The sequence below is a fragment of the Adiantum capillus-veneris genome, chromosome 3 (genome assembly GCF_014529385.1).
Source record: "Adiantum capillus-veneris isolate H3 chromosome 3, ASM1452938v2, whole genome shotgun sequence".
Taxonomy (NCBI): Eukaryota; Viridiplantae; Streptophyta; class Polypodiopsida; order Polypodiales; family Pteridaceae; genus Adiantum; species Adiantum capillus-veneris.
The window spans coordinates 45,569,126-45,594,691 of record NC_140933.1 but is presented as its reverse complement, the minus strand read 5'-3'; the positions used below and the strand labels follow the sequence as shown (position 1 = coordinate 45,594,691).

The following is a 25,566-nucleotide window of genomic DNA, read 5'->3' as shown; positions in this document are numbered from 1 at the left end:
ATCGACCAGTCTAGGATCCCATAGTATATATCTTTGTTTTGTACTGTTGTTATTTTGTTACTCTAACTTTGTATCATATCCACCACTTTGTAACTTTCTGGTCTTATAGGTCACTATGGCCTTTTGAAGATGTTAATATAACATTTCATTACTCTCTCAACACTGTTACTCACAATTTCATTCTCTTCTCATTCTAGTCTATTGCACAACTCTCATGAAATAAAAAGGGGACTCTCTCTCCCTTCTAGTAAAAGGAACCTTGAGTACGCACTGAGCACTCATCCTGAGCACACACCATAAATCACTTCTGCTGCAGATTACATTCATTCATTCATTTTTTCTGTCTTTTCAAATCTCATGTTACAAACTTGTTAGTATTCTATGATTGCTTATTAGAAATCTAATTATACAGGTTGTTCAGTTGACTGTTTGCTGTTTTTTATGAGGAACCTTGTATATCTATTTTGATTTACCATGTTGATTCATGATTTCTCTCTTTTTCCAAAGCAGGGAAGGATTAAGTACTGTCATGGAACCAGTTGAGTGCCGAAATGTTTCTTCAAATGCTCAAATATATGCAAAAGCATTGCAAAATTTCATCCAGAATTCTGAACTTCCAGTGTGGGACAAGTCAACCAATTCTGGATTTTGGAGATTGTTTACGGCAAGTGCATAGTCTGGCCTACATTGACGTGGTGCTTTGGATCTATCTCTAGTGAATCTTTTAGTAGTCTTATGGAGGGCATTCCTTTTGTATGTCTCAATTTATCTGAACCGCCAAAAGAATTTTCACAAAGTCACAATAATGCATATGCACTTAGGCTTTCTGCAATTATCCTTAACAGTCTTTTTGAATTTCAGGTTGTATTACTTTTTCAATGTAAGCGCATTGTACTATTTTTGGAGGGGATTTTAATGACAAACTGCTTTTATTTTGTTTAGGTTCGAGAGGGCCGTGCAACAAGAGGTGATTCCAACGTTGCTGAGATAATGCTAATTGTGCAGGTTTGGCATGCTCAGGATGTTGAAGTGTAGGAGTGATGGGCATATTTTTGTTTCGTTGCTGATGATATGGAAACGTCCTTTAGGTTTGCCCAACAGGTGTTGAAGAAAGCATCAAGTTAAAGGAATACGACCATGTGGGTCAAGCACTGGCTTCATTTGCTGTTGAGGCTCACCTCCCACTTTCAGCACTACTGATTCAGGTCGGGTGCTTGAATTCTGACAGAACGAGTCTGCTATATCAGAAAGAATGCAGAGCCGATTTGTAGACTCCTGTGTACAATCTAATGCTGGGTGTCAATAGATTTTATCTCTTGAAGTCAGTGTGAAGAATGAACAACTTTAAAATCCCACATAATTTGCATATGGTTCCCTTTAGTAGGGTACCCTGTTTTGGATAACTGTCTCACAGCATTACCTTGAGAAGATTGTTTGATTTCTCTGGATGGTTTTCTTGCAGGAGCATTTGGGTATCTCAAATGCAGCCTCACCTGACTCACTGTTACTTCCCCTCTCTATTCCGCAATCAGCTGGCTCAGAAAAAACTGGCAGAGGCTCCCAAAGCTTTATCCATGATTATATATGCAACCTGCGGTTTCGCATATCTCCAACTGCCTTTTTTCAGGTTGTCCGGGTGTGTAGACCAATTGTTTTCTTTATATACTCTGTATCAATGCCTTCTGTTTTTACTATACAGGTCAACACAACAGCTGCTGAAAAGCTGTATACTCTGGCAGGTGATTGGGCAGGTCTGGATTCTCACACACTTCTCTTTGATGTGTGCTGTGGCACTGGAACGATAGGTCTGACACTTGCCCATCGCGTTGGAATGGTAATTTCCCCCCTCCCCCTCCCCTCCCCCTCCCCCTCCTCCCTTCCCTTCCTCCCCCTAAAATTGTTGAACTTGCCTATCTTGGGGCACCTCATGCTGATCCTGAATTGCCTCAGAGTGTTGGTTCTCATGCTTTGTCTGTCTGTTCACCTGCTCTGAGACATCCTCTCGATCCCGATTTGGTAACCCCTGCTCAAGAGGTCTATCTGAGGGCTGCTCTACATCATCCAACCTCTTTCTCACCACCGGTTTGTAAACAAGGATAGGCTGTACCTGTCCCTATCTAACTACTTGGTTATCTCTGTCTCTGTGTCTGATTAACATGCTACTTCTGTTGCTGCTTACTCTAACCCCTCTGATCTCTATCATGCCGACGGTGGGGAATTCTGCTTGGTCTGCTTGGGCTGTGAGGACGGACTCCCGCGACTCGTTTTTTTGTGTTGTCGCCCTCACCAAATGCCCCATCTCATGACATCTAAGGCACTGGTTTGGTTTGTCGTAACCACAATCCATTGCGAGTATAACACCCCTTTCCACTCACAAGTGATGGTATCCAGAAACTCTGTGAAAGGGGTGGTCACCATCTTTATTGATGAAACACATGTTTGGGTCTATACTCAACACATGAATGGAATGCAAACATAGAACCCATCTGCCTCAACATATGTGGCAACCAAAACTGTGCAGGGGCCACAAACTAGAGCGCGTAACAATATCAAATATGCTTTGATAAGTAGACTTTGTCTCTTAATACTAAAGCCAATTTATAGAGAGAGAGAGAGAGAGAGAGAGAGAGAGAGAGAGAGAGAGAGAGAGAGAGAGAGAGAGAGAGAGAGAGAGAGAGAGAGAGAGAGAGAAAATGAAATGAAATGAAATGTTATATTAACGTCTTCAAAAGGCCAAAATGACCTATGAGACCAATCAGTTACAAAATAGTGAATCTAATACCATGTCTGGGTACAAAAGAACTAGAAAAGAACTAGAAGTGGAACAAAATACTACTACTACTACTACAATCTAAAACTACGTGGGTGTAGCAGCTGATACAATAGGTACCCAGTAAACTGGATGTAACAGTGTGTGAAACAAAGATGGAAGAAATGGTGAGGATCCATCCTCATCTGCACTCTGGATGTCGAGAGAGTATGGCTCGAATCTTCTGTTGTAGTCTCCGTCGATGCTGTGTAGCTCCTCTCCTCAGTCGCGGTCGTCTGTATCTCTGTAGCTCCAATGCTCGGTCGATGAGAGTGCCAGTAGTGGTCGAATGAGTGTGGGACGAGCTCTGCAGTGGTGGCTGCTCCTCTGGCTGTCCCATATCTAGTGAAAAGAAATCTGTAATGTGTCTCTGGGACTGCCTCTCTCTAGCTCTCCCCAGTAAAGTGTCTCTATACCTGTGTAACTCAAGTAGATATAGTCCAAGACATCTCTGATCCTCATAACTCATGACCCTAGATAGAGGACCAAAACCCTCTCTGAATAAGCAGTGGAAACGCCCCCGTATCTCATAGAACACTGTGCAATGACATATGTAGTGCAACTCTGTCTCTGGCTCTCTCTGGCATAATCGACATATCTTGCTGTCTGCTGGTATCCCTCTGAATCTACCAGTCTCAATCTCGAGCTGATGTGAGGATGTGCGTATCTGACCAATGGCACAACGCAAACCATGAGACATATGTGTGTCCATGTAGCTGGGTCGAATCACAAACCCATCTCCTGTGAGGTGGAGAAGATGCTCTCTATAGAAAGCCATCTTCGTGCTCAACTCCTGAGGCGGCTCTATCCATGTCCTCCTGGTGTTGAGCTGGATCAGGTCCTGACGAATGAGTCTAGTGATCTCCACCCGTGTAAGAGACAGCGAGGGTGCCTGAAGAGAATACTGGAAAGGGGGCAACCTGTCCATGATGAAGCCATGCGTCTGAAACCATGATGTCATCTGTGCATACCAGCATGAAGTGTCCCCCTGTAGAGCTAACTGTCTGGAAGACTCAAGGGCCATTCTAGCATATCTGTCTCTAGTAGTATCCCATAGGCTGTGCACAAAGGACACTGATCTGGTAAGCGCCTCAATCTCCATGGGGGGGGCAGCTAGCTCTGCTCGAATGATCGCGTGAGGTACGGAGGCCTTGGCTCTAATCAATCGCGAGATCATAGATACCAAGGGCCTCTCCATACGTCTCCAACCATCCTGGCCTACAGAAGGTCCCCATACCTGTACCCCATACATCATAGCTGAGGCTACTAAAGTATCAAAGAGCCATAACTTTGTCCGAGGTTCCTGGAACTGAACCTGCGAACACATCCTCTCCAAGCCTCCCAAGGCCGCATAAGCTCTGGTCAGTCTAGTCTCTGCTGCTCTCCCCAAAGAAAACCTCGGCCCAGTGAAGACTATCCCAAGGTAAGTGTATGCATCTGTATACTCCACAATCTCTTGACCATACGTGAAGGTCGGTGCCGATCTCCTGATCCACTGCGGTGTGGTGTTAAACACCATGACCTTGGTTTTACCAAGGTTTACAGACAATCCACTATCCTCTGCAAAACTGTGTAATGCATCCAATTGTCGCTGCATACCCTCTGGTGAGTCAGAGATCAAGACAATATCATCAGCATATAACAACAATGGGATCCACGTCCCTGCCAGCTGGGCACCTCTATTACCCTCTCTGTCAATGTAATCAGACACCTCATCAACATACATACCAAATAGAGTAGGAGACAATGGGCAACCCTGTTTCACCCCGATGGTGGAGTGAACTAAGTCAGATATCCCCTCTGGGGTGCGTACATGTCCCATCACTGATCTGTATAAAGCCATAATTCCCCAAATCAACACTGTGGGCACCCCCATCTCCTGCAGTCTGCGCATCAGTCGAGCTCTCGGTACCATGTCAAATGCTTTGCGGAAATCCACGAAGCTACAATAAATCCGTCTCCCATGTGACCTGCCCTCCTCAATGATAGCTCTGAGTGTCAGAATATGGTCAAGAGTGGAGAAACCCCTCCTGAAACCTGCCTGTCCCTTTGCCCGTACACCCTCACCCTCTGCCCAGTTACTCAACTGCTGCTCAATAATGGATGCATACAATCGTGCCAGTGTGTGTCCAACCATAATAGTGCGGTAATTTCCAGGCTCTGTAGGATCACCTGCCTTGAATATAGGCACAATAGTAGACAACCTCCAAGTCTCAGGTAATCCCTCACACATGGCACGATTGAACAACACTGCAAGAACCTCCATCAGCATATCCCTAGCATGTATAAAGTGCTCCGCTACTAGACCGTCATGATCGTAAGCCCTCTTGGTCCTCATCCTGTCAATGGCTCTCTTTACCATCTCAGTGGTAAAGAAGGTGCTTGTAGGTGGACATGGCTCTGTAGGATCTGGAAGGGGATCCTGCCCAGGAACTGTATATAACGATGTCGCATACTGGCCCCACACATCAGGAGAAGTAATCACTGGGGGAGGGGAGTGCTCATGGAAGAGTCGCCATGCCTCGCCTGAGTCTCTACTCAAGAACAACTGATACAAGTCTCGCTCCATCTGGGCCAGGTAAGCTCGTTTCTTCTTTCGCACAAGGCGCCGGAAAGCAATCCGCGACTGTCTGTAGGTGATGACTCCTAAATGAAGATCCCTCTGAAGCTGGGCTCTCATCTCTCTGCACTCCTCATCATACCAACTATTCTGGGGCATGCTCCAAGAATGTCGCCTCCGATCCGGTTGAGTGTGTGGGTATGCCTCTGATGCTGCATCATGTAGTGTCTCAGTCAGTAAAGTAGTGGACTCCTCTACTGAGAGGCCTGGAGCAACTGTGCATAGACGATCCCAGATCGCCTCTGTATAAACCGAGTCAGTCTCTGGTGTAAATGTATAACTGGTGTGTGACCTGCCTCCTGATTTCTGGGCTGTACTAAACTGAAAAGATACGGACAGTGTCGAGAGAGCATGATCCACTGCTACGCCCACTGGTCTGGCTCCCACTGTGAAATCCTGAATACGAGGAATAAAGCTCGGCTGTGTCATAACATAGTCCACTGTACTCGCCCCATGTCTGTGTGGAAAGCATGTGAAGCCTGCTGCTCCAGGAAACCGCTGTAAGCCATTAAGTATGGCTAGCCCATGTGTAGTCGTCATCTCCGTGAGGTATCTCCCATACTCAGTCTGCTCTCTGTCATGTGAGCATCTGTCAAACCCCAGCTCGCCCACATCCAACTCTCTAAGCATCTCATCTGAAGTGTCGTAGAAGACTGTATGACAGTTGCCCGTTCGAGCATTGAAGTCTCCTAGGAGGATGATATCACCATCCCTAGAAAACTCCCATATATCATCATCTAGAATTGAGAAAGGCGAGTGCCCTCTGGATACAGCATCTACTGACGTACTGGGGGGGGGGAGTAACATATAGCAATATATAGAAATCGACCTGTGTCAGCTCTCAGCCTCACCCACATGTATCTAGCCAGATCATCTCTCCGTACAATATGTAGTAGTGGCTGTAGCTCCTTCCTAAACAACACCGCTACTCCTCCTGAACCTCTACTCCCATGCTCAGATCTCGTGACTGTTCTGTGGGCTGTCTCCCATTTGTATCCCACCACTTGTGGCAACAGTTGGCCAGGGGCCTGGTGAGTCTCTGAAAAGAAAACAATGTCCTTGTCTCTGAAACTGTCCTCAAAGGCACCAACATCCAACCTCATAGACCCATTACAATTCCAAGTCGCCATCCTCAATGTGGTCCCATAGGTCTCGCACCGTCATGTAGAGCGCCGCTCTACAATCACCACCCGACCATCTCTGTAAAAGGCCATCTTCCCCTTCTCCCTTGCCGCTTGAATCTCGGGCATTACTTCTCTTATATGCGCAAGTTGTGAGAGAGTGAGGTCATCGCCTAAGAAAATACCTGTCTTCTTGAGAGTAGGTCTCTTCCTCAAGAATTCCTTCTTCTCTTCCAATGAAGGGAAGCGTAGTATGAGAGCTCTTTCCTTTGAAGATTCTCCGGGGCCCTCACTCTTCTTGCCCACTCTCCATGCCTTTGTGTGTGAAGGCTTCTCCACCCCCATCATTGATGTGAGGCTTGTGACCTCTTTTTCCACATTGTTTATGTCCTTGAGGCCGGTTACCCTCACATGTAGAGCCCGCACCCTCCTTCTTTGTTCCTCTTCGAGGGTCATGTTGATAAGAGTGGGTGTACAAGGAGCTTCCTTACCTTTCCCTTTCTTGGCACCCTCACTCCATTTTTCGGCCTCCTCTACTTTCTTTTGCGTTTCGGATATGACCGCGGCCCATGACTTCTTCTCCTCATTGATGTTGTCAATTTCTTCCCTCAAAGAGGGCTGAAATTCCCCCTCTTCAAGCCCATTTTTTGGCCGTGTTTCCAACACTTCTTTGTGGAGGTCCAAAATGCTATTCTCCAACGTGGCGATCTTGTTGAGAAGATGATCCTTCTCGTCCTTCCACCTCTTCTCCTTTTCTTCATTTTCTCGGAGGAAAACGGTCTTCGCGTTCGTCCAATCTTCCATCTCTTTTCTCCATGCTTTCATTTCCAATTCAATGATGGAAATTCGTTTGGAGTGAAGCATATATTTGAGTTTGCTTGTTGCCATAGGTGAGGTTGGGGATGACATGAGAGAGAGAGAGAGAGAGAGAGAGAAGAGAGGATTGATGTTTCTAAAGTGCAGAAAATGCAGCAAACCCTAAAACGCAGATCTGTCAAACAATCCCCATTAAAAAAAAAAAAAAAAAAAGTCGCGAACCCTAAAATACAGCAGCAAACCCTAAACGAAAGCATGGTAAAGAGAGAGAGAGATGGCGTGATGAGAGAGAGAGAGAGAGAGAGAGAGAGAGAGAGAGGAGAGAGAGAGAGAGAGAGAGAGAAGAGAGGAGAGAGAGAGAGAGAGAGAGAGAGGAGAGAGAGAGAGAGAGAGACGCTATTGGTTTGGGAGAGAGGGGGATCACGCAGAGATCAACAGCCCATTTGCAAAACTGTTAGAGAGAGAGAGAGAGAGAGAGAGAGAGAGAGAGAGAGAGAGAGAGAGAGAGAGAGAGAGAGAGAGAGAGAGAGAGAGAAATGAACTGAAATGTTAAATTAACGTCTTCAAAAGGTCAAAGTGACCTATGAGACCAGAAAGTTACAATGCGGTGTATCTGATACAAAGTCAGATTAACAAAATAAATTAGACTAGGGTAACAAAATATAAATACTGCGGGATCCTAAACTAAGCAGTACACTGTGAAGACAATATGGGAGGGGAGTAGAGATCCATCTTCATCTGGACTCTGGACGACGAAAGAGTATGGCTTGAATCTTTTGCCATAGCCTCCTTCGAAATTGTGTAGCTCCTCTCCTCCCTCGGGGTCGTCTAGATCTCCCTAGCTCCAATGCTTGGTCTATGAGAATGCCAGTAGTGCGGGTAGACCTCTCCACCGTCGCTGGTTGCTCCTCTGTCTGTTCTTCTGGGTGTACAGTATCTAGTGTAAAGAAATCTGTGATCTCTCTCTGGGGATGTCTCTCTTCACCTCTCCTCAGTAAGGTTTCTCTATGCTTGTGGAACTCAAGTAGATAAAGCCCAAGACATCTTTGATCCTCATAACTCATGACCCTAGATAGAGGCCCAAAACCTTCTCTGAATAGACAGTGAAAACGGCCTCGTATCTCATAGTACACAGTGCAATGACATATGTAATGTACTTCTGTCTCTGGCTCTAGATGGCATAAGCGGCATATTCTGTTATTTGCTGGTGTCCCTCTGAATCTGCCAGTCTCAATCTCGAGCTGATGTGAGGACGTGCGTATCTGGCCAATGGCACAACGCAAACCATGCGAAAGATGCGTGTCCATATAGCTAGGTCGAATTACAAACCCATCCCGCGTGAGGTGGAGAAGATGCTCTCTATAGAAAGCCATCTTTGTGCCCAACTCTTGTAACGGCTCTATCCATGTCCTCCTCGTGTCCAACTGGATAAAATCCTGACGGATGAGTCTATTAATCTCTACCCGTGTCAGAGACCTCAAGGGTGCCTGAAGAGAGTATTGAAAAGGAGGCAACCTGTCCATGGTGAAACCATGATGTCATCTGAGCATACCAGCATGATGTATCCCCTTTAAGAGCTAAGTGTCTGGAGGACTCTAGAGCCACCCTGGCATATCTGTCTCTCGTAGTATCCCATAGACTGTGTACAAATAAGACTGATCTTGTGAGCGCCTCAATCTCCATAAGGGGGGCAGCTAATTCCGCTCGAATGATATCATGCGATACAGAAACCTTGGCTGTAATCAGCCGAGAGATCATAGATACTAGGGGCTTCTCCATACGCCTCCACCAATCCTGGCCTATAGAAGGTCCCTAAACCTGCACCCCATATAACATAGTAGAGGCAACCAAAGTATCAAAGAGCCATAACTTTGTCCTAGGTTCCTGGAACTGAACATGTGAACACATCCTCTCCATTCCTCCCAGAGCCGCACCAGCTCTAGTTAGTCTAGTCTCTGCTGCTCTTCTCAAGGAAACTCTGGGCCCAATAAAGACTACCCCCAAATAAGTGTATGCATCTGTATACTCCACAATCTCTTGACCATACTTGAGAGTGGGTACTGATCTCCTGACCCACTGCGGTGTGGTGTTAAACACCATAACCTTGGTTTTACCTAGGTTAACACACAATCCACTGTCCTCTGCAAAATTGCGTAGTGCATCCAACTGTCTTTGCATACCTTCTGGTGAGTCAGATATCAGCACAATATCATCAGCATATAGCAACAATGGGTTCCACGCCCCTGCCAGCTGTGCACCCCTGTCACCCTCTCTATCGATGTAGTCAGACACCTCATCAACATACATACCAAATAGAGAAGGAGACAATGGGGAACCCTGTTTCACTCCAATGGTAGAGTGAACTAAATCAGATACCCCTTCCGGAGTGCGTACCTGTCCCATCACTGATCTGTACAAAGCCATAATCCCCCAAATCACCTCTATGGGCACCCCCATCTCCTGTAGTCTGTGCATCAATCGAGCTCTTGGTACCATGTCAAATGCTTTACGAAAGTCCACAAAGCTACAATATATTCGTCTCCCATGTGCTCTGCCGTCCTCAATGATGGCCCTGAGTGTCAGAATATGATCAAGAGTGGAGAAACCCCTCCTGAAGCCGGCTTGACCCTTCGCTCGTACCCCCTCGCCCTGTGCCCAATTACTCAAGTGTTGCTCCAGGATGGATGCATACAACCGCGCCAATGTGTGTCCAACCATGATAGTGCGGTAGTTCCCAGGCTCTGTAGGGTCACCAGCCTTGAAGATGGGCACAATATTCGACAATCTCCAAGTCTCAGGTAATCCCTTACACATGGCACGATTGAACAACACTGCGAGAACCTCCATCAGCATATCCCTGGCATGTATAAAGTGCTCCGATACTAGACCGTCATGATCATATGCCTTTCCGGTCTTCATTTTGTCAATGGCCCTTTGTCCAGGAACCGTATATAATGATTTCGCATATTGGCCCCACACCTCAGGTAAAGTAATCGCTTGGGGAGGGGAGTGCTCATGGAAGAGACGCCATGCCTCTCCTGAGTCCCTACTCAAGAACATCTGATACAAGTCTCGCTCCATTTGGGCTAGGTAAGCTCGCTTCTTCCGTCACACAAGGCGTCGGAAAGCAATCCGAGACTGTCTGTAAGTGATGACTCCTAAAAGAAGATCCCTCTGAAGCTGGTCTCTCATGTCTCTGCGTTCTTCATCATACCAACAATTCTGGGGCATGCTCCCAGAATGTCGTCTCTTGCCCGATTGAGTGTGTGGGTATGCCACTGATGCAGCCCCGTGCAATGTCTCAGTCAGTAGCATGGTGCAGTACTCCACTGAGAGGCCTGTACCATTTGTGCCAGCTGTGCCTTCCAATAGATGGTGCCAGATCTCCTTTGAATAAACGAAATCAATCTCTGGAGTAAATGTATAACGGGTGTGTGACTTGCCTCCTGATGTCTGGGTTGTACTATACTTAAATTTAACGGATAGTGTCAAGAGAGCATGGTCTACTGCTATGCCCACTGGCCTGGCTCCCACTGTAAAATCTTGAATGCAGGGGATAAAGCTCGGTTGTGTCATATCATAATGCACTGTACTGGCCCCATGTCTATGTGGAAAGCATGTGAAACTGGCTGCTCCAGGAAATCGCTGTAAGCCATTAAGTATGGCTAATCCATGTGTAGTCGTCATTTATATGAGGTATCTGCCATACTCCGTTTGTTCTCTGTCATCTGAGCATCTGTCAAGCCCCAATTCACCCACATTCAACTCTCTAAGCATCTCATCTGAAGTGTCGTAGAAGACTGTGTGCGAGTTCCCCGTTCGGGCATTGAAGTCCCCTAGGAGAATGCTATCACCATCCCTAGAAAACTCCCAAATGTCATCATCTAGGATAGAGAAAGGCGCCTGCCCTCTGGATGCGGCATACATTGATGTACTGGGAGGAAAGTAACATATGGCAATATATAGGAATCGACCTGTGTCAGGTCTCAGTCTCACCCACATATATCTAGCATGATCATCTCTTCGTACAATATACAGTAATGGTTGTAGTTCCTCTCTGAATAGCACTGCTACTCCTCTTGAACCTCTACTCCCGTGCTCAGATCTCGCATTTGTCCTGTGAGCTGTTTCCCATCTGTATCCCACCACATGTGGCATTACCTCTCCAGGGGCCTGATGAGTCTCTGAGAAGAACACAATATCCTTGTCTTTGAAACTCTCCTCAAATGCGCCCACGTCCAATCTCATAGACCCATTACAGTTCGAGGTAGCCATCTTCAGTGTGGTCCCATAGGTCACGCACCGTCATACAGTACGCCGCTCTAGAATCACCACGCGTCCATCTCTGTAGAAGGCTATTTTTCCCTTCTCCCTTGCCGCTGTAATGTCTGGCATTACCTCTCTCATATGTGCGAGTTGTGAGAGAGTCAGGTCATCACCGAGGAAAATTCCTGTCTTTTTTAAAGTAGGCCTCTTCCTCAAGAATTCCTTCTTCTCTTCCAACGAGGGAAAGCGTAGTATGAGAGCTCTCCCCTTTGAAGACTCACCCGTGCCATCACTTTTCTTACCTACCCTCCATGCCTTTGTGTGCAGAGGCTTTTCCATCCCCATCATGGATGTAAGGCTTGTGACCTCTTTCTCCACATTGTTTATGTCTTTGAGACCGGTCACTCTCACATGTAGTGCTCGCATCCGCCTTCTTTGTTCCTCTTCGAGAGTCACGTTGATAAGCGTCGGTGTACAAGGAGTTTCTTGACCTTTCCCTTTCTTGGCGACCTCAATCCATTTTTCAGCCTCGTCCGCCTTTTTCTGTGTCCTTGTTATCATCTCCGCCCATGAAGATGTCTTTGCCACACTCAGTTTCTCTTCCTCTGTGATCATCCTTACCTGTTCTTTAATTTCCTTGATTTCATCTATTAGCGAGGGTTGAAATTCTCCTTCCTCTAGTCCATTGCTTACTTTATCAGCAAGCTCCTGTTTAAGGGCTGAGACTTCTTTTTTGAGTGCCCGTATCTCCGCGTTTGGGTTCTCTTGTTTGAGGGTTGAGACTTCTTCTTTGAGTGTCTGTATTTCTGCGTTAAGGCTCTCTTTCTCCTTCTTCCACTGTGCGCCCTGATTGAAGACCATCTGAAGTAGGTTGGCCTTCTCCTTCCACCATCCTTTTATCTCTGTTTTCCACTCCTTCATTTCCCTCTCCATCTGCGCCATCCGCTTATTCGTGAGCACGAAGGTTGCCTTTGCTCGTGGCTTGCAAACAGGTGAGACAGTGGCGGCTTCCGTGTCCTGTGTAGGGTCTTCTTCAAGTGGATCCCTTACGGTGAGGCCCAAAGAATCAGGGTCTTCTTCAAGTGGATCTATTACGGTGAGGCCGAGAGAATGAGAGAGAGAGAGAGAGAGAGAGAGAGAGAGAGAGAGAGAGAGAGAGAGAGAGAGAGAGAGAGAGAGAGAGAGAGAGAGAGAGAGAGAGAGAGAGAGAGAGAGAGGTGCGATAGATAGGCTGAGGAGAGGGGGGGGGGGGGGGGGGGGGGGGGGGGGGGAAGGGGCGCGATAGACTGAGGGGGGGGGGGGCGCGCGATAGACGGCGATAGAGAGGGAGCGGGGGGGGGCAGCTCGAGAGAGAGGGAGCAAGAGAGGGGAAGCGCGAGGGGCAAGGGCGGGCATGGAGCGCGAGGGGCTGGTGCAGCAGGGGGTGCGGAGCGGGCAGCAGGGCGAGGGTGCAGCGGAGAGAGAGAGAGAGAGAGAGAGAGAGAGAGAGAGAGAGAGAGAGAGAGAGAGAGAGAGAGAGAGAGAGAGAGAGAGAGAGAGAGAGAGAGAGAGAGAGAGAATGAAATGAAAGGATATATTAAGGTCTACAAAAGGCCAAAATGACCTATTAGACCAACTGATTACAATGATGAGTTCTAGTACCAAGTCTGGGTACAAACAAAGAAAACTACAAACAAAGAATTGACATAGGAGTGCTACCGACTCCTATGGGTGGCTGGTAGGCTGAGCAATTGTATCATGCCACAAAGGTACAAAATGGGGATAAGTGTCACCATGATATAATAAAGCAATAGCATGGAGCCTATCCTGGTCGACACTCTAGGTGTCGTGCTAGAATCCTGTGGATCCTCTGTCGCAATCTCCGCCGGTGCTGCGTGGCTCCCCTCCTGAGTCACGGTCGTCTTGATCTCCCCAACTCTATAGCTCGGTCAATGAGAGTACCGCTGGTGTGTGTATGGGTGGGAACTGAGCTCTGTGATGGTGCTGTCCCCTCTGCCTCTGTGGTACTCAGACTGAAGAAATCTAAGATGGGTCTTTGAGACTGTCTCTGTCTTTGCCCTCTCAATAGAGCGTCTCTATGTCTCTGTATCTCAAGTAGAAATAATCCGAGACACCTTTGATCCTGATATCTCATGACTCTATCTAACGAGTCAAAACCATCTCTGAATAAACAATGAAAGCGTCCCCGTATCTCATAGTAGACTGTGCAGTGACATATGTAGTGAAACTCTGTCTCTGGCTCTGCATGGCATAACTGACAAATCCTATTGTCTGCTGATATGCCCCTGAATCTACCTATTACAATCCCAAGCTGGTGTGAAGATGTGCGAATCTGGCCTATGGCACATCGTAACCCATGAGATAGATGTGTGTCCATGTAGCTGGGCCGTGTGACAAATCCATCTGTCGTGAGTTGGAGAAGATGCTCTCTATAGAAAGCCCTCTTCGTACCCAACTCCCGTGATGGCTCTATCCGTGTCCTCTTGCTATCAAGCTGGATAAGATCCTGTCGAATGAGTCTAGCGCTCTCCATCCGTGTAAGAGCCAAAGATGGTGCATCAAGAGAATACTGGAAAGGGGGCAGCCTGTGCATGCTGAAACCATGCCTCTGAAACCATAAGCTCATCTGTGCATACCAACATGATGTATCTCCCTGCAATGCCAGCTGTCTGGATGACTCAAGAGCAAGCCTAGCATACCTGTCCCTGGTGGTGTCCCATAAGCTGTGTACAAATGATACTGATCTGGTGAGTGCCTCAACCTCCATAGAGAGAGAGAGAGAGAGAGAGAGAGAGAGAGAGAGAGAGAGAGAGAGAGAGAGAGAGAGAGAGAGAGAGAGAGAGAGATATGAAATGTTATGTTATATTAACGTCTTCAAAAGCCAAAGTGACCTATGAGACCTGAAAGTTACAATGTGGTGGATCTGATACAAAGTCAGAGTAATAAGATGACAAAATGACAAAATAAAAGAGTATGGAATCCTAAACTGCTAGGTGTAAACTAAGCAGCTAGCTGGGATAGCTAGATCACACGAGATCCAGCATTGGTCGTTGGCGGATCTCATCAATCTCCTCCATGAGACTGGGCGTCGTGCATGTCGGGCCAAAGTGATCCGAATACTTTGATGCAGCTTCCGTGGATGTTGTGTAGTCCTGTGCAGTGGTGGGCGTCTGGATCTCCCAAGCTCGATCGCTCGGTCGATCAGTGTACCTCTAGTGTGAGGAGACGAGCTCTGCTGTGGTAGTAGCTCCTCCGGGTGTCCAGTGGCAGCTCTAAAGAAGTCTGTAATCTATCTCTGAGACTGGCTAGCCTCGCCTCTCATCAAGCTCTCTTTGTGTCTACGCAGTTCGAGCAAAAACAAACCCAAGCATCTCTGATCCTCGTGCCGCATGACTCTGGAGAGTGGTCCAAAGACCTCTCTGAACAAGCAATGGAAGCGGCCTCGTATCTTGTAGTAGACGGGGTACTGGCATGTGTAGTGCAACTCTGTCTCAGCCTCAATGTCACACGGGGGCATGTCGAGGCCTCTGTTGGTACTCCGCTCTATCTCCCGATCTTGATCCGCATTGTGTGTGTGTGTGAGAGAGAGAGAGAGAGAGAGAGAGAGAGAGAGAGAGAGAGAGAGAGAGAGAGAGAGAGAGAGAGAGAGAGAGAGAGAGAGAGAGAGAGAGAGAGAGAGAGAGAGAGAGAGAGAAATGAAATGTTATATTAACGTCTTCAAAAGGCCATAATGACCTATGAGACCCAAAAGTTACAAAGTGGTGGATCTGATACAAAGTCAGAGTAACAAAATAACCTAACAACAGTACAAAACAAAGATATATACTATGGGGTCCTAAGTTGGTTGATGTGAGTCAAGCAAAAACTAAGCAAAAAAATGGGTGGCTTGTTTGGATAGCTGAATCACAAGAGATCTAGCATCGGTCGTTGACGAATCTCATCAATTTCCTCCATGGTTAGTAGTCTGACCGGGCGTCGTGCATGCCTGGCTAGCGTGCTCCGAATTTTCTGTCGTACCCTCCGTCGATGCTGTGTAGTTCCTCGCAGTCGTGGGCGCCTGGATTTCCCTAGTTCAATCGCTCGGACAATCAGTGTGACTCTGGTGTGAGACGAGGGGGAGCTCTGCTGTGGGGGTGGCTCTTGCGGCTGTCTCGTGTCTGCTCTGAAGAAGTCTGTGATCCGTCCTTGAGACTGGCTAGCCTTGCCATTCATCATGCTATCTCTGTGTCTGCGCAGCTCGAGCAAGAACAAACCCGCAGCTCGAGCAAGAACAAACCCAGACATCTCTGATCTTCGTATCCCATGACACTTGAGAGTGGTCCAAAACCCTCTCTGAACAAGCAATGGAACGGCCTCGTATCTCGTAGTAGACGGGGCAGCGGCATGTATAGTGTAGCTCTGTCTCAGGTTCCATGTTACACAAGGGGCATGTCCTGTCCTGTGCTGGTACTCCGCTGTATCTCCCAGTCTCAATCCGCAACTGGTGAGAAGATGTGCGTAACTGGCCAATAGCACATCGTATCCCATGAGACAAGTGGGTATCCATGTATCGGGGTCTCGCCACAAAACCATCTTCCGTAAGCTGGAGGAGGTGGTCTCTGTAGAAAGCCATCTTCGTGCCCAATTCCTGTGCTGGTTGTATCCATGTCCTCCTAGTGTCTAGCTGGGTCAGGTCTTGGTGGATGAGCTTGGTGAACTCTGACTGTGTAAGAGTGAGAGATGGTGCATCCAATGAGTAATGGAATGGTGGCAACTTGTCTATGCTGAACCCATGTGCCTGAAACCATGATGTCATCTCCCCATACCAGCATGTTGTATCTCCTTGTATGGCTAACTGTCGAGAGGATTCAAGTGCTATGCGAGCATATCTGTCTCTAGGAAGTGCCCATGTGCGGTTTATGAAGGAGACTGATCCGGTGAGCGCCTCCACCACAAGTGGGGGGGCTGCTAGCTCTGCTTGGATAATGGCCCGTGGTACTGATGCCTTGGCTCTAATGAGCCTCGAGATCATAGAGACGAGAGGTTTCTCCATGTTCCCCCATTGGTCTGAGCGACCCGGCCTCCCGTGGTGATCCAATGAAGGTCCCCATATCTGGGTTCCATAGAGCAATGCTGAAGCCACCAAGGTGTCAAAGAGCCAGAGCTTCGTGCGGGGCTCCTGAAACTGAACCTGCGAACACATCCTCTCCAGTCTCCCCAAAGCTGGGTGGGCTCTAGTAAGTCAGGTCTCTGCTGCTCTTCTGAGTGAGAATGCAGGTCCGCTAAAAACCACTCCAAGGTAAGTGTAAGCATGTGTGTACTCCACAGTTTCCTGGCCGTATGTGAATGTAGGTGCTGACCTCCTGATCTACTGTGGGGTGGTATTAAACACCATAACCTTGCTTTTACCCAGGTTGACAAACAAACCACTTTCGTGGGCAAACGTATGCAAAGCATCCAATTGACGTTGCATTCCCTCTGGGGATTCGGAGATCAACACTATGTCATCAGCATATAACAGAAGTGGAATCCATGTCCCTGCCAACTGAGCACCTTTATCCCCATCGCTGTCAATGTAGTTAGAAACCTCATCCACATATATACCGAAAAGAGTAGGAGAGAGCGGGCAGCCTTGCTTCACCCCAATCGTGGAGTGAACCGGTGTAGAAAGTCCCTCCGGGCCCTCCGGGGTGCGTACATGCCCTACTACTGATATGTACAATGCCATGATCCCCCAAATGAGTTCTGTGGGTACTCCCATTTCTTGTAGTCTGCGCATCAGTCTAGCTCTGGGTACTGTGTCGAAAGCTTTGCGGAAGTCCAGAAAGCTACAATAGATCCGTCTCCCATGAGATCTGCCTTCTTCGATGATGGCCCTGAGTGTTAGGATATGGTCAAGAGTAGAGAAGCCTCTCTTGAATCCTGCCTGCCCAGTTGCACGTATTCCTTCCCTCTCTGCCCATCTACTGAGCTGTTGCTCCAGAATGGATGCATACAACCGTGCAAGTGTGTGCCCAATCATAATAGTGCGATAATTCACAGGCTCCATGAGGTCTCCTGCTTTGAAGATAGGTATGATCGTAGATAGGCTCCAAGTGTCTGGTAGGCCCTCACACAGGGCCCAGTTAAACATAACTGCTAGAAGCTCTGCTAGTAGGTCTTTGGCATGCATGAAATGCTCACCGACTAGGCCATCATGATCATATGCTCTCCCAGTCTTCATCTTGTCGATAGCTTTCTTCACCATCTCAGCGGTGAAAAAGACACATGTGTGTGGGCATGGATCGGGGGGGTTGGGGAGGGGCGGCTGTCCAGGTACTGTGTACAAAGATGATGCGTACTGCCCCCAGGTCTCTGTGGAGGAAATAGGGGGGGGGGGGGGGGGGACTGCTCATGAAAGAGCCGCCACGCCTCACGCGAGTCCTGACTCAAGAATAGTTGATATAGATCCTGCTCGAGTCGAGCCAAAAAAGCCCTCTTCTTCCGCCGCACCAGGCGTCGGAAGTCAATCTGTGACTGTCTGTGAGAGACTTCCCCCAATAGCACCTCTCTTTGAAGTCTGGCTCTAGTCTGGCGGCACTCCTCATCGTACCAGCTGTTCTGAGGTATGCTCCCTGATCGGCGGCTCTGCTCAGGTTGGGTGTGTGGGTATGCTTCTGCTGCTGCCTCATGTAATGTCTGTGTCAGTATAGTAGTTAGCTGTTCCAGAGGTCGCCCCGGGTCCTCAGTACATAGGCGTCTGTAGATTCCGTCCATGTATACAGAATCCGTATCCCGTGTGAATGTGTAGCGAGTAGGGGCTGCTACTCGTGGCCTGTGTGCTACACTGAATTGGAAGGAGATGGTCATCGACACCAGAGCATGATCCACTCCCACCCCGACCGGTCTGGGCTCAACTGTGAGGTCCTGGATACTAGAGATGAGATTCGGCTGTGCCATGACATAGTCCACTGTGCTGGCTCCATGTCTGTGTGGGAAGCATGTAAAACCTCCCGCAGCAGCAGGAAATCTCTGTAGGCTGTTCAAGATGGCCAATCCATGTGCAATGCCCATGTCTATCAGGTGTCGCCCATACTCAGTATATTCCACATCGTGTGATAGTCTGGAAAGGCCCGTCTCTACAACATCTAGCTCTCTTAGCATCTCCTCTGAAGTATCATAAAACACTGCCTGGTGATGGGCAGTCCTAGCATTGCAGTCCCCTAGGATGATAATGTCACCGTCCCTAGAGAACTCCCATATGTCATCATCCAAAATAGAGAAAGGGGACTGTACTCTGGGTGATGCATAAACTGAGTACTCGGGGGAAAGTAGCAAATAGCTAGATAGAGATATCTGCCTGTCTCTGCTTTCAGTCTCACCCACATGTACCTAGCCTGCTCGTCCCTGTGGGCTATATGTATTAGTGGCTGCAACTCCTCTCTAAATAACACTGCCACTCCCCCCGAGCCCCGCTCTCACTCCCCCCGAGCCCCGCCCTCTGTGCTCTGAGCGTGTCTCCTGTCTGTAGGCTGTCTCCACTTGTATCCACTGATGTGAGGCATGGATTGCCCAGGGGCTTAGTGTGTCTCAGAGTAAAAGATGATCTCTCTTCCAGTAAAGCTATCCTCAAAGGCACCCACATCAAGACGCATAGATCCATTGCAGTTCCAGGCAGCTACTTTGAGTGTGGTCCCATAGGTCTCGCACCGTCATGTGGAGCGTCGCTCTAGTATTACCACTTTTCCGTCTCGGTAAAAAGCGATCTTGCCTTTTTCCCTTGCCGCTCTAATCTCCGGCATTACTTCCTCCATATGAGCGATCTGCGAGAGGGTGAGCTCATCCCCGACAAAGATGCCAGTCTCTTTAAGAGTTGGTCTTTTCTTCAAGAATGACTTCTTTGCTTCCATGGAGGGAAAACGGAGGATGAGTGCTCTTTCTTTTGAGGTTTCTCCTTTGCCTCCATTTTTCTTTATGTTGCCCACTCTCCATGCCCTTGTGTGTGTCCGCTCATGAATCCCCATCAAGGCTGTGAGTTCCTTTACTTTTTCATCCACATTGCCTTTGTCTTTAAGACCGCAGATTCTTACATGTAAAGCGCGCACCCTTCTCCTCTGCTCCTCCTCTAGTGTTTGGTGAATAATGTTGTTGGTTGTGGACGTGGGCATTATCTCCTTGTCTTTTCCTTTCTCGGCCACCTTGATCCATTCCTCCGATTCGTCCGCCTTCTGTTGGGTTTTGGTAAGAACACCCACCCAAGAAGTCGTCATTTGTTTGTGCTGTTCTTCTCCCTCTTTGATGGCCCGAACTTGTTCCTTGATCGTGTTGATTTCTTCGATTGCTGAGGGTTGCAACTCGCCCTCTTCCAGTGTGTTTCTTGATCGGGCTTCGGCGAGTACTTTCTTGAGTGACGCGATCTCTTTCTCTTGGGTCGTCACCCGGTCTTCTAGCGTGCTTATCTTGCTCTCTTGGATCAGCACATGTCCTTCGAGCATGTTTATTGTGCCCCAGAGATTGCGGTTCATCTTGGTCATGGTCTCCGTCATTTCCTCTTTGCATTTTTGAATGGCATTCTTTAGGGGGTCGGCTTTATCGTCCGTCTTCCTTATGCTTGATCGCCGCCCGCCAAGGGGTCCCTTAGCGTACGTGTGCACCCACACTAGCAGTGGTCGTTGGCGAATCTCATCAATCTCCTCCATGGTAAGTACTCTGACCGGGCGTTGCGCATGTCGAGCCAAAGTGATCCGAATCCTCTGATGCATCCTCTGTCAATGATGTGTAGTCCTCCGCAATCGTGGGCGTTTGGATCTCCCCAGCTTAGTCGCTCGATCGATCAGTGTGCCTCTCGTGTGAGGCGACGAGCTCTGCTGTGGTAGTAACTCCTCCGGGTGTCCAGGGGCAGCTCTAAAGAAGTCTGTGATCTGTGTGTGAGACTGGCTAGCCTCTCCTCTCATCACGCTCTCTTTGTCTGCGCAGCTCAAGCAAAAACAAACCCAGACATCTCTGATCCTCGTACCGCATGACTCTAGAGAATGGTCAAAAGCCCTCTCTGAATCTGCAATGGAAGCGACGTCGTATCTCGTAGTAGGCGGGGCAGTGGCATGTGTAGTGCAACTCTGTCTCAGGCTCGATGTCACACAGGGGGCATGCCCTGGCCTATGCTGGTACTCCGCTGTATCTCCCTGTCTCGGTCCGCAGCTGGTGTGAGGATGTGCGTATCTGGCCAATAGGACATCGTATCCTATGAGACAAGTGGGTGTCCATGTATCTAGGTCTCGTCACAAAACCATCCTCCGCAAGCTGGAGGAGATGCTCTCTGTAGAAAGCCATCTTCGTGCCCATCTCCTTTGCTTTCTGTATCCATGTCCTCTTGGTGTCTAGCTGAGTCAAGTCCTGGCAAATGAGCTTGGTGATCTCGGACTGTGTAAGAGTCAGAGAGGGTGCCTCCAGTGAGTACTGGAAGGGAGGCAATCTGTCTATGCTGAACCCATGCGCCTGAAACCATGATGTCATCTTCCCATACCAGCATGATGTATCTCCCTGCATGGCTAATGTCCAGAGGACTCAATTGCAAGGCGTACATATCTATCTCTGGGAAGTTCCCACATGCGGTGTATGAAGAGGAGAGATCTGGTGAGCGCCTCAACGAGTAGTGGGGGGGCAGCTAGCTCTGCTCGTACAATAGCACGTGGTACTGAAGCCTTGGCTCTAACGAGCGGTGAGATCATAAAGACCATAGGCTTCTCCATGTCCCCCCATCCATCACTGCGGCCTGTCTTACCGTGATGATCAAGTGAAGGTCCCCAAATCTGCCATAAAGCAATGCAGAAGCCACCAAAGTGTCAAAGAGCCAGAGCTTCGTCAGAGGCTCCTGAAACTGAACCTGTGAACACATCCTTTCCAATCTACCCAATGCTGCATGGGCTCTGGTCAATCTAGTCTCTCCTGCCCTCCTCAATAAAAATGCTGGGCCACTAAAAACCACTCCAAGGTGTGTAAGCATCTGTATACTCCACCTTCTCCTGGCCGTATGTGAATGCTGGCGCTGACCTCCTGATCCACTGTGGGGTGGTATTAAATACCATGACCTTGGTTTTACCAAGGCTGACGGACAAACCACTTCCGTGGGCAAACCTATGCAAGGCATCCAAATGACGTTGCATCCCCTCCGGAGAGTCGGAGACCAACACAATATCATCAGCATATAACAATAGTGGAATCCATGTCCCTGCCAGCTGTGCACCTCTATTACCATCTCTCTGAATGTAGTCAGAAACCTCATCTGCATACATACCAAATAGAGTAGGAGAGTGCGGGCAACCCTGCTTCACCCCAATAGTGGAGTAAACCGGTGTGGATAGACACTCTGGGGTGCGTACATGCGCTACTACTGACCTGTATAATGCCATGACCCCCCAAATGAGCTCTGTGGGTACTACCATCTGCTGTAATCTGCGCATCAATCTAGCTCTGGGCACTGTCTCAAATGCTTTGCGGAAATCCACAAAGCTACAATAAAATCCGTCTCCCATGCGATCTTCCCTCCTCAATGATGGCTCTGAGTGTCAAGATATGGTCGAGAGTAGAAAAACCCCTCCTGAAACCTGCCTGCCCGGCTGCACGTATACCCTCCCTCTTTGCCCATCTACGGAGCTGCTGCTCAAGAATAGATGCGTACAACCGTGCCAATGTGTGTCCAATCATGATAGTGCAATCATTCCCAGGCTCCATAGGGTCTCCCGACTTGGAGATAGGTACAGTAGTAGATAGGCTCCAAGTATCAGGCAAGCCCTTACACATGGCACGGTTAAACAGAACTGTTAGAAGCTCTGCTAGTAAATCTCTGGCATGCGTGAAATGCTCAGCCACTAAGATATCATGATCATATGCTCTCCCAGTCCTCATCTTGTCAATGGCCTTCCTCACTATCTCAGCGGTGAAAAAAGCACATGTGTGTGGGCATGGATCGGGGGGGTCGGGAAGGGGGGTTTGCTAGGGAATTGTGTGCAGAGATGATGCATACTGGCCCCAGGCCTCTGTAGAAGTGATGGCAGAGGGGGGGGGGGGGGGTGCTCATGAAAGAGCCGCCATGCCTCACGTGAGTCCTGACTCAAGAATAGCTGGTATAGATCCTGCTCTAGGCAAACCAAAAATGCCCTCTTCTTCTGCCGCAGTAGGCGTCGGAAGTCAATCTGTGAACGATGTCCCCCAAAAGCACCTCCCTTTGAAGTCTAGCTCTAGTGTCCCGGCATTCCTCGTCATACCAATTGTTCTGGGGCATGCTCCTCAATCGGCGTCTTTGCTCAGGCTGGGTATGTGGGTATGCGTCTGCTGCTGCATCATGAAGTGTCTATGTCAGTAGAGTAGTAAGCTCCTTCAAAGGTCGCCTCTGTGCACAGGCGTCTGTAGATCCTATCTATGTATACAGGTCCATTGTCTCCGGCGTGAAGGTGTAGCGAGTAGGGGTTGCTGCCCGTAGCTTGTGTGCTACACTAAACTGAAAAGAGATGGTCAACGACACAAGAGCATGGTCCACTGCCACACCAACAGGTCTGGGTCCAACCGTGAGATCTTGGATACTAGAGATGAGGCTCGGCTGTGCCAATGACATAATCCACTGTGCTTGCACCATGTCTCTATGGAAAGCATGTAAAACCCCTCGCAACGGGAAATCTTTGTAGGCCATTCAAGATGGCCAATCCATGTGCAATCCCCATGTCTATCAAGTGTCATCCATACTTAGTGTGTTCTCCATCCTGTGATAGTCTGGATAGGCCCGTCTCTGCAACATCCAACTCTCTCAGCATCTCCTCTGAAGTATCATAAAATACTGTCTGATGATGGGCAGTCCTAGCATTGAAATCCCCTAGAATGATGATGTCACCCTCTCTAGAGAACTCCCATATGCCATCCTCCAAAATAGAGAAGGGGGACTGTACTCTGGGTGTACTCAGGGGGAAGTAGCAGATAGCAATGTAAAGATATCTGCTGGTCTCTGCTCTCAATCTCACCCACATGTACCTAGCTTTCTTATCCCTGCGGGCTATATGTATCAATGGCTGCAACTCCTCCCTAAATAACACTGCCACTCCTCCTGAGCCCCGCCCGCTGTGCTCTTATCGTCTCTCCTGTCTACAGGCTGTCTCCCATCTATATCCACTAATGTGAGGCATAGATTGCCCCGGGGCCCGATGTGTCTCAGAGTAGAAGACGATGTCTCTTCCCCTAAAACGATCCTCAAAAGCACCCACATCAAGGTGCATAGATCCATTACAATTCCAGGTGGCAACTTTGAGTGTGGTCCCATGGGTTCGCACCGTCATGTGGAGCGCCGCTCTACAATCACCACCCAACCATCTTTGTAGAAGGCCGTCTTTCCCTTCTCCCTTGCGGCGTGAATCTCTGGCATTACCTCTCTCATATGCGCAAGCTGTGTGAGAGTGAGGTCGTCTCCAAGGAATATGCCCGTTTTCTTTAGTGTAGGGCGCTTCTTCAAGAAGTCCTTCTTTGCCTCCATGGATGGGAAACGGATGATTAAAGCTCTCCCTTTTGAAGTCTCCCCATTGCCTTGTGTCTTCTTGCCTACCCTCCATGCCTTTGTATGAGTAGCCTCACTACCCATCATGCGGAGAAGTTCTTCGACTTCCCCTTGCACGTCATCTTGGTCTTTTAGACCGGTTACTCTTATATGCAAGGCTCTAGTTTTTTTCGCTGCTCTTGTTCTAGAGTCATTTTGATGATTGTAGGAGTGGGGACGGATGTGGTTTCTTTCCCTTTCCCTTTCTTAGCGACTTCTATCCATTTCTCGGCCTCATCCGCCTTCTTCTGCGTCTTCGTGATCACATCCATCTGTTTACGAAGACGTCTGTACCACCTTCTGCTTCTCCTCCTCTGTGATCATCCGTACCTGCTTCTTTATAACCTTGATCTCCTCTATCACCGAGGGTTGGAATTCCCCTTCTTTCAGTCCATTGCTTGCTGTATCAGCAAGCTCTCGCTTGAGGGTTGTGACCTCTTCTCTAAGTGCTTGTGAATCCGCCTTAAGTGCTTGTACCTCTGCGTGCAAGCCCTCTTTCTCCGTCTTCCATTGCGCGCCTTCGTTGAGGAACATTTGAAGAAGGTTGGCCTTATCTTTCCACCATCCCTCCGTCTTTGCTTTCCGCTCTTGGATCTCCCTTTCCATTTGTGGTATCCGCTTGTTTGTAAGCACAAAGGTTGCGTTCGTATGGGGCTTACATACTGGCGAAGCGATCATGGCCTCCTGTGGCGAAGCGCTCATGGCCTCCATTGGTGATGCCGGTATAGCTCGATGCTCTGGCTCGGCTGAGTCCAGGCGGAGAAGTAATAACAACCACAACCCGAATGCGGGTATATGCACTACCACAGCCCACTGCGGGACACTCAATCTGCTCTGCGAAATATCCAGAGGTTCAGCCCCATTTTCGTTTATTCACGATACCTGCACCATGTGAATATATTTGTTGTCCTCAATTATGCATACATGATATAGCTGAAATTTTGTCTGCTGAGAGAGAGGCACTTCTGGAAATTCTATGCGGGCTGAAATCTGTCGCTGATGTGATCCTAACCTTGGGCTGTTCTGGGGTGATAATACTGCTAAAGATCCTGGCTGAAAACCGGCTGCAATCTGGGACTGTTTAGGGGCTGAAATCTACTGCTGAATAGAGGCTGAATGTCTGCTACTACTGGCTGAGAGGGGTGTTGTCCTCTTGGCTGAGATACCTGCAAAAATGCAGGTGTCCTTGGGCTGAACCTGCAAACGCAAACCAGCCAGCAGGCTGAAAAAACACAGGCAGATGGAGGGATTGTAGAGGATGGTGATGGTGCAGAAAGAAGGTTGGCGATGGCCTCTCTCTGTGAGCTTAAACAGAATCTGACGTGCTGCTTGGTCCTGCGCGAGGCCTCAGCCTCTGCCTATCTGCACCTGCGCGAGTTCCCTTGCCTGCGCGTGGTTC

The 25,566-nt window shown here is 48.6% G+C and overlaps 1 protein-coding gene across 1 annotated transcript in view; it reads left to right on the top strand.

Moving 5' to 3' along the window:
• The window catches only part of LOC147460844 (zinc finger (CCCH-type) family protein), a 100,507-nt gene that overhangs the window by 45,031 nt on the left and 29,910 nt on the right, over positions 1-25,566 (top strand). Inside the window, exons 6-10 of the mRNA XM_086508533.1 lie at positions 511-664; positions 943-1,005; positions 1,089-1,205; positions 1,463-1,627; positions 1,700-1,834. Of these exons, the coding sequence (XP_086364659.1) occupies positions 511-664; positions 943-1,005; positions 1,089-1,205; positions 1,463-1,627; positions 1,700-1,834 (634 nt within the window). The remainder of the gene's footprint in view (positions 1-510; positions 665-942; positions 1,006-1,088; positions 1,206-1,462; positions 1,628-1,699; positions 1,835-25,566) is intronic.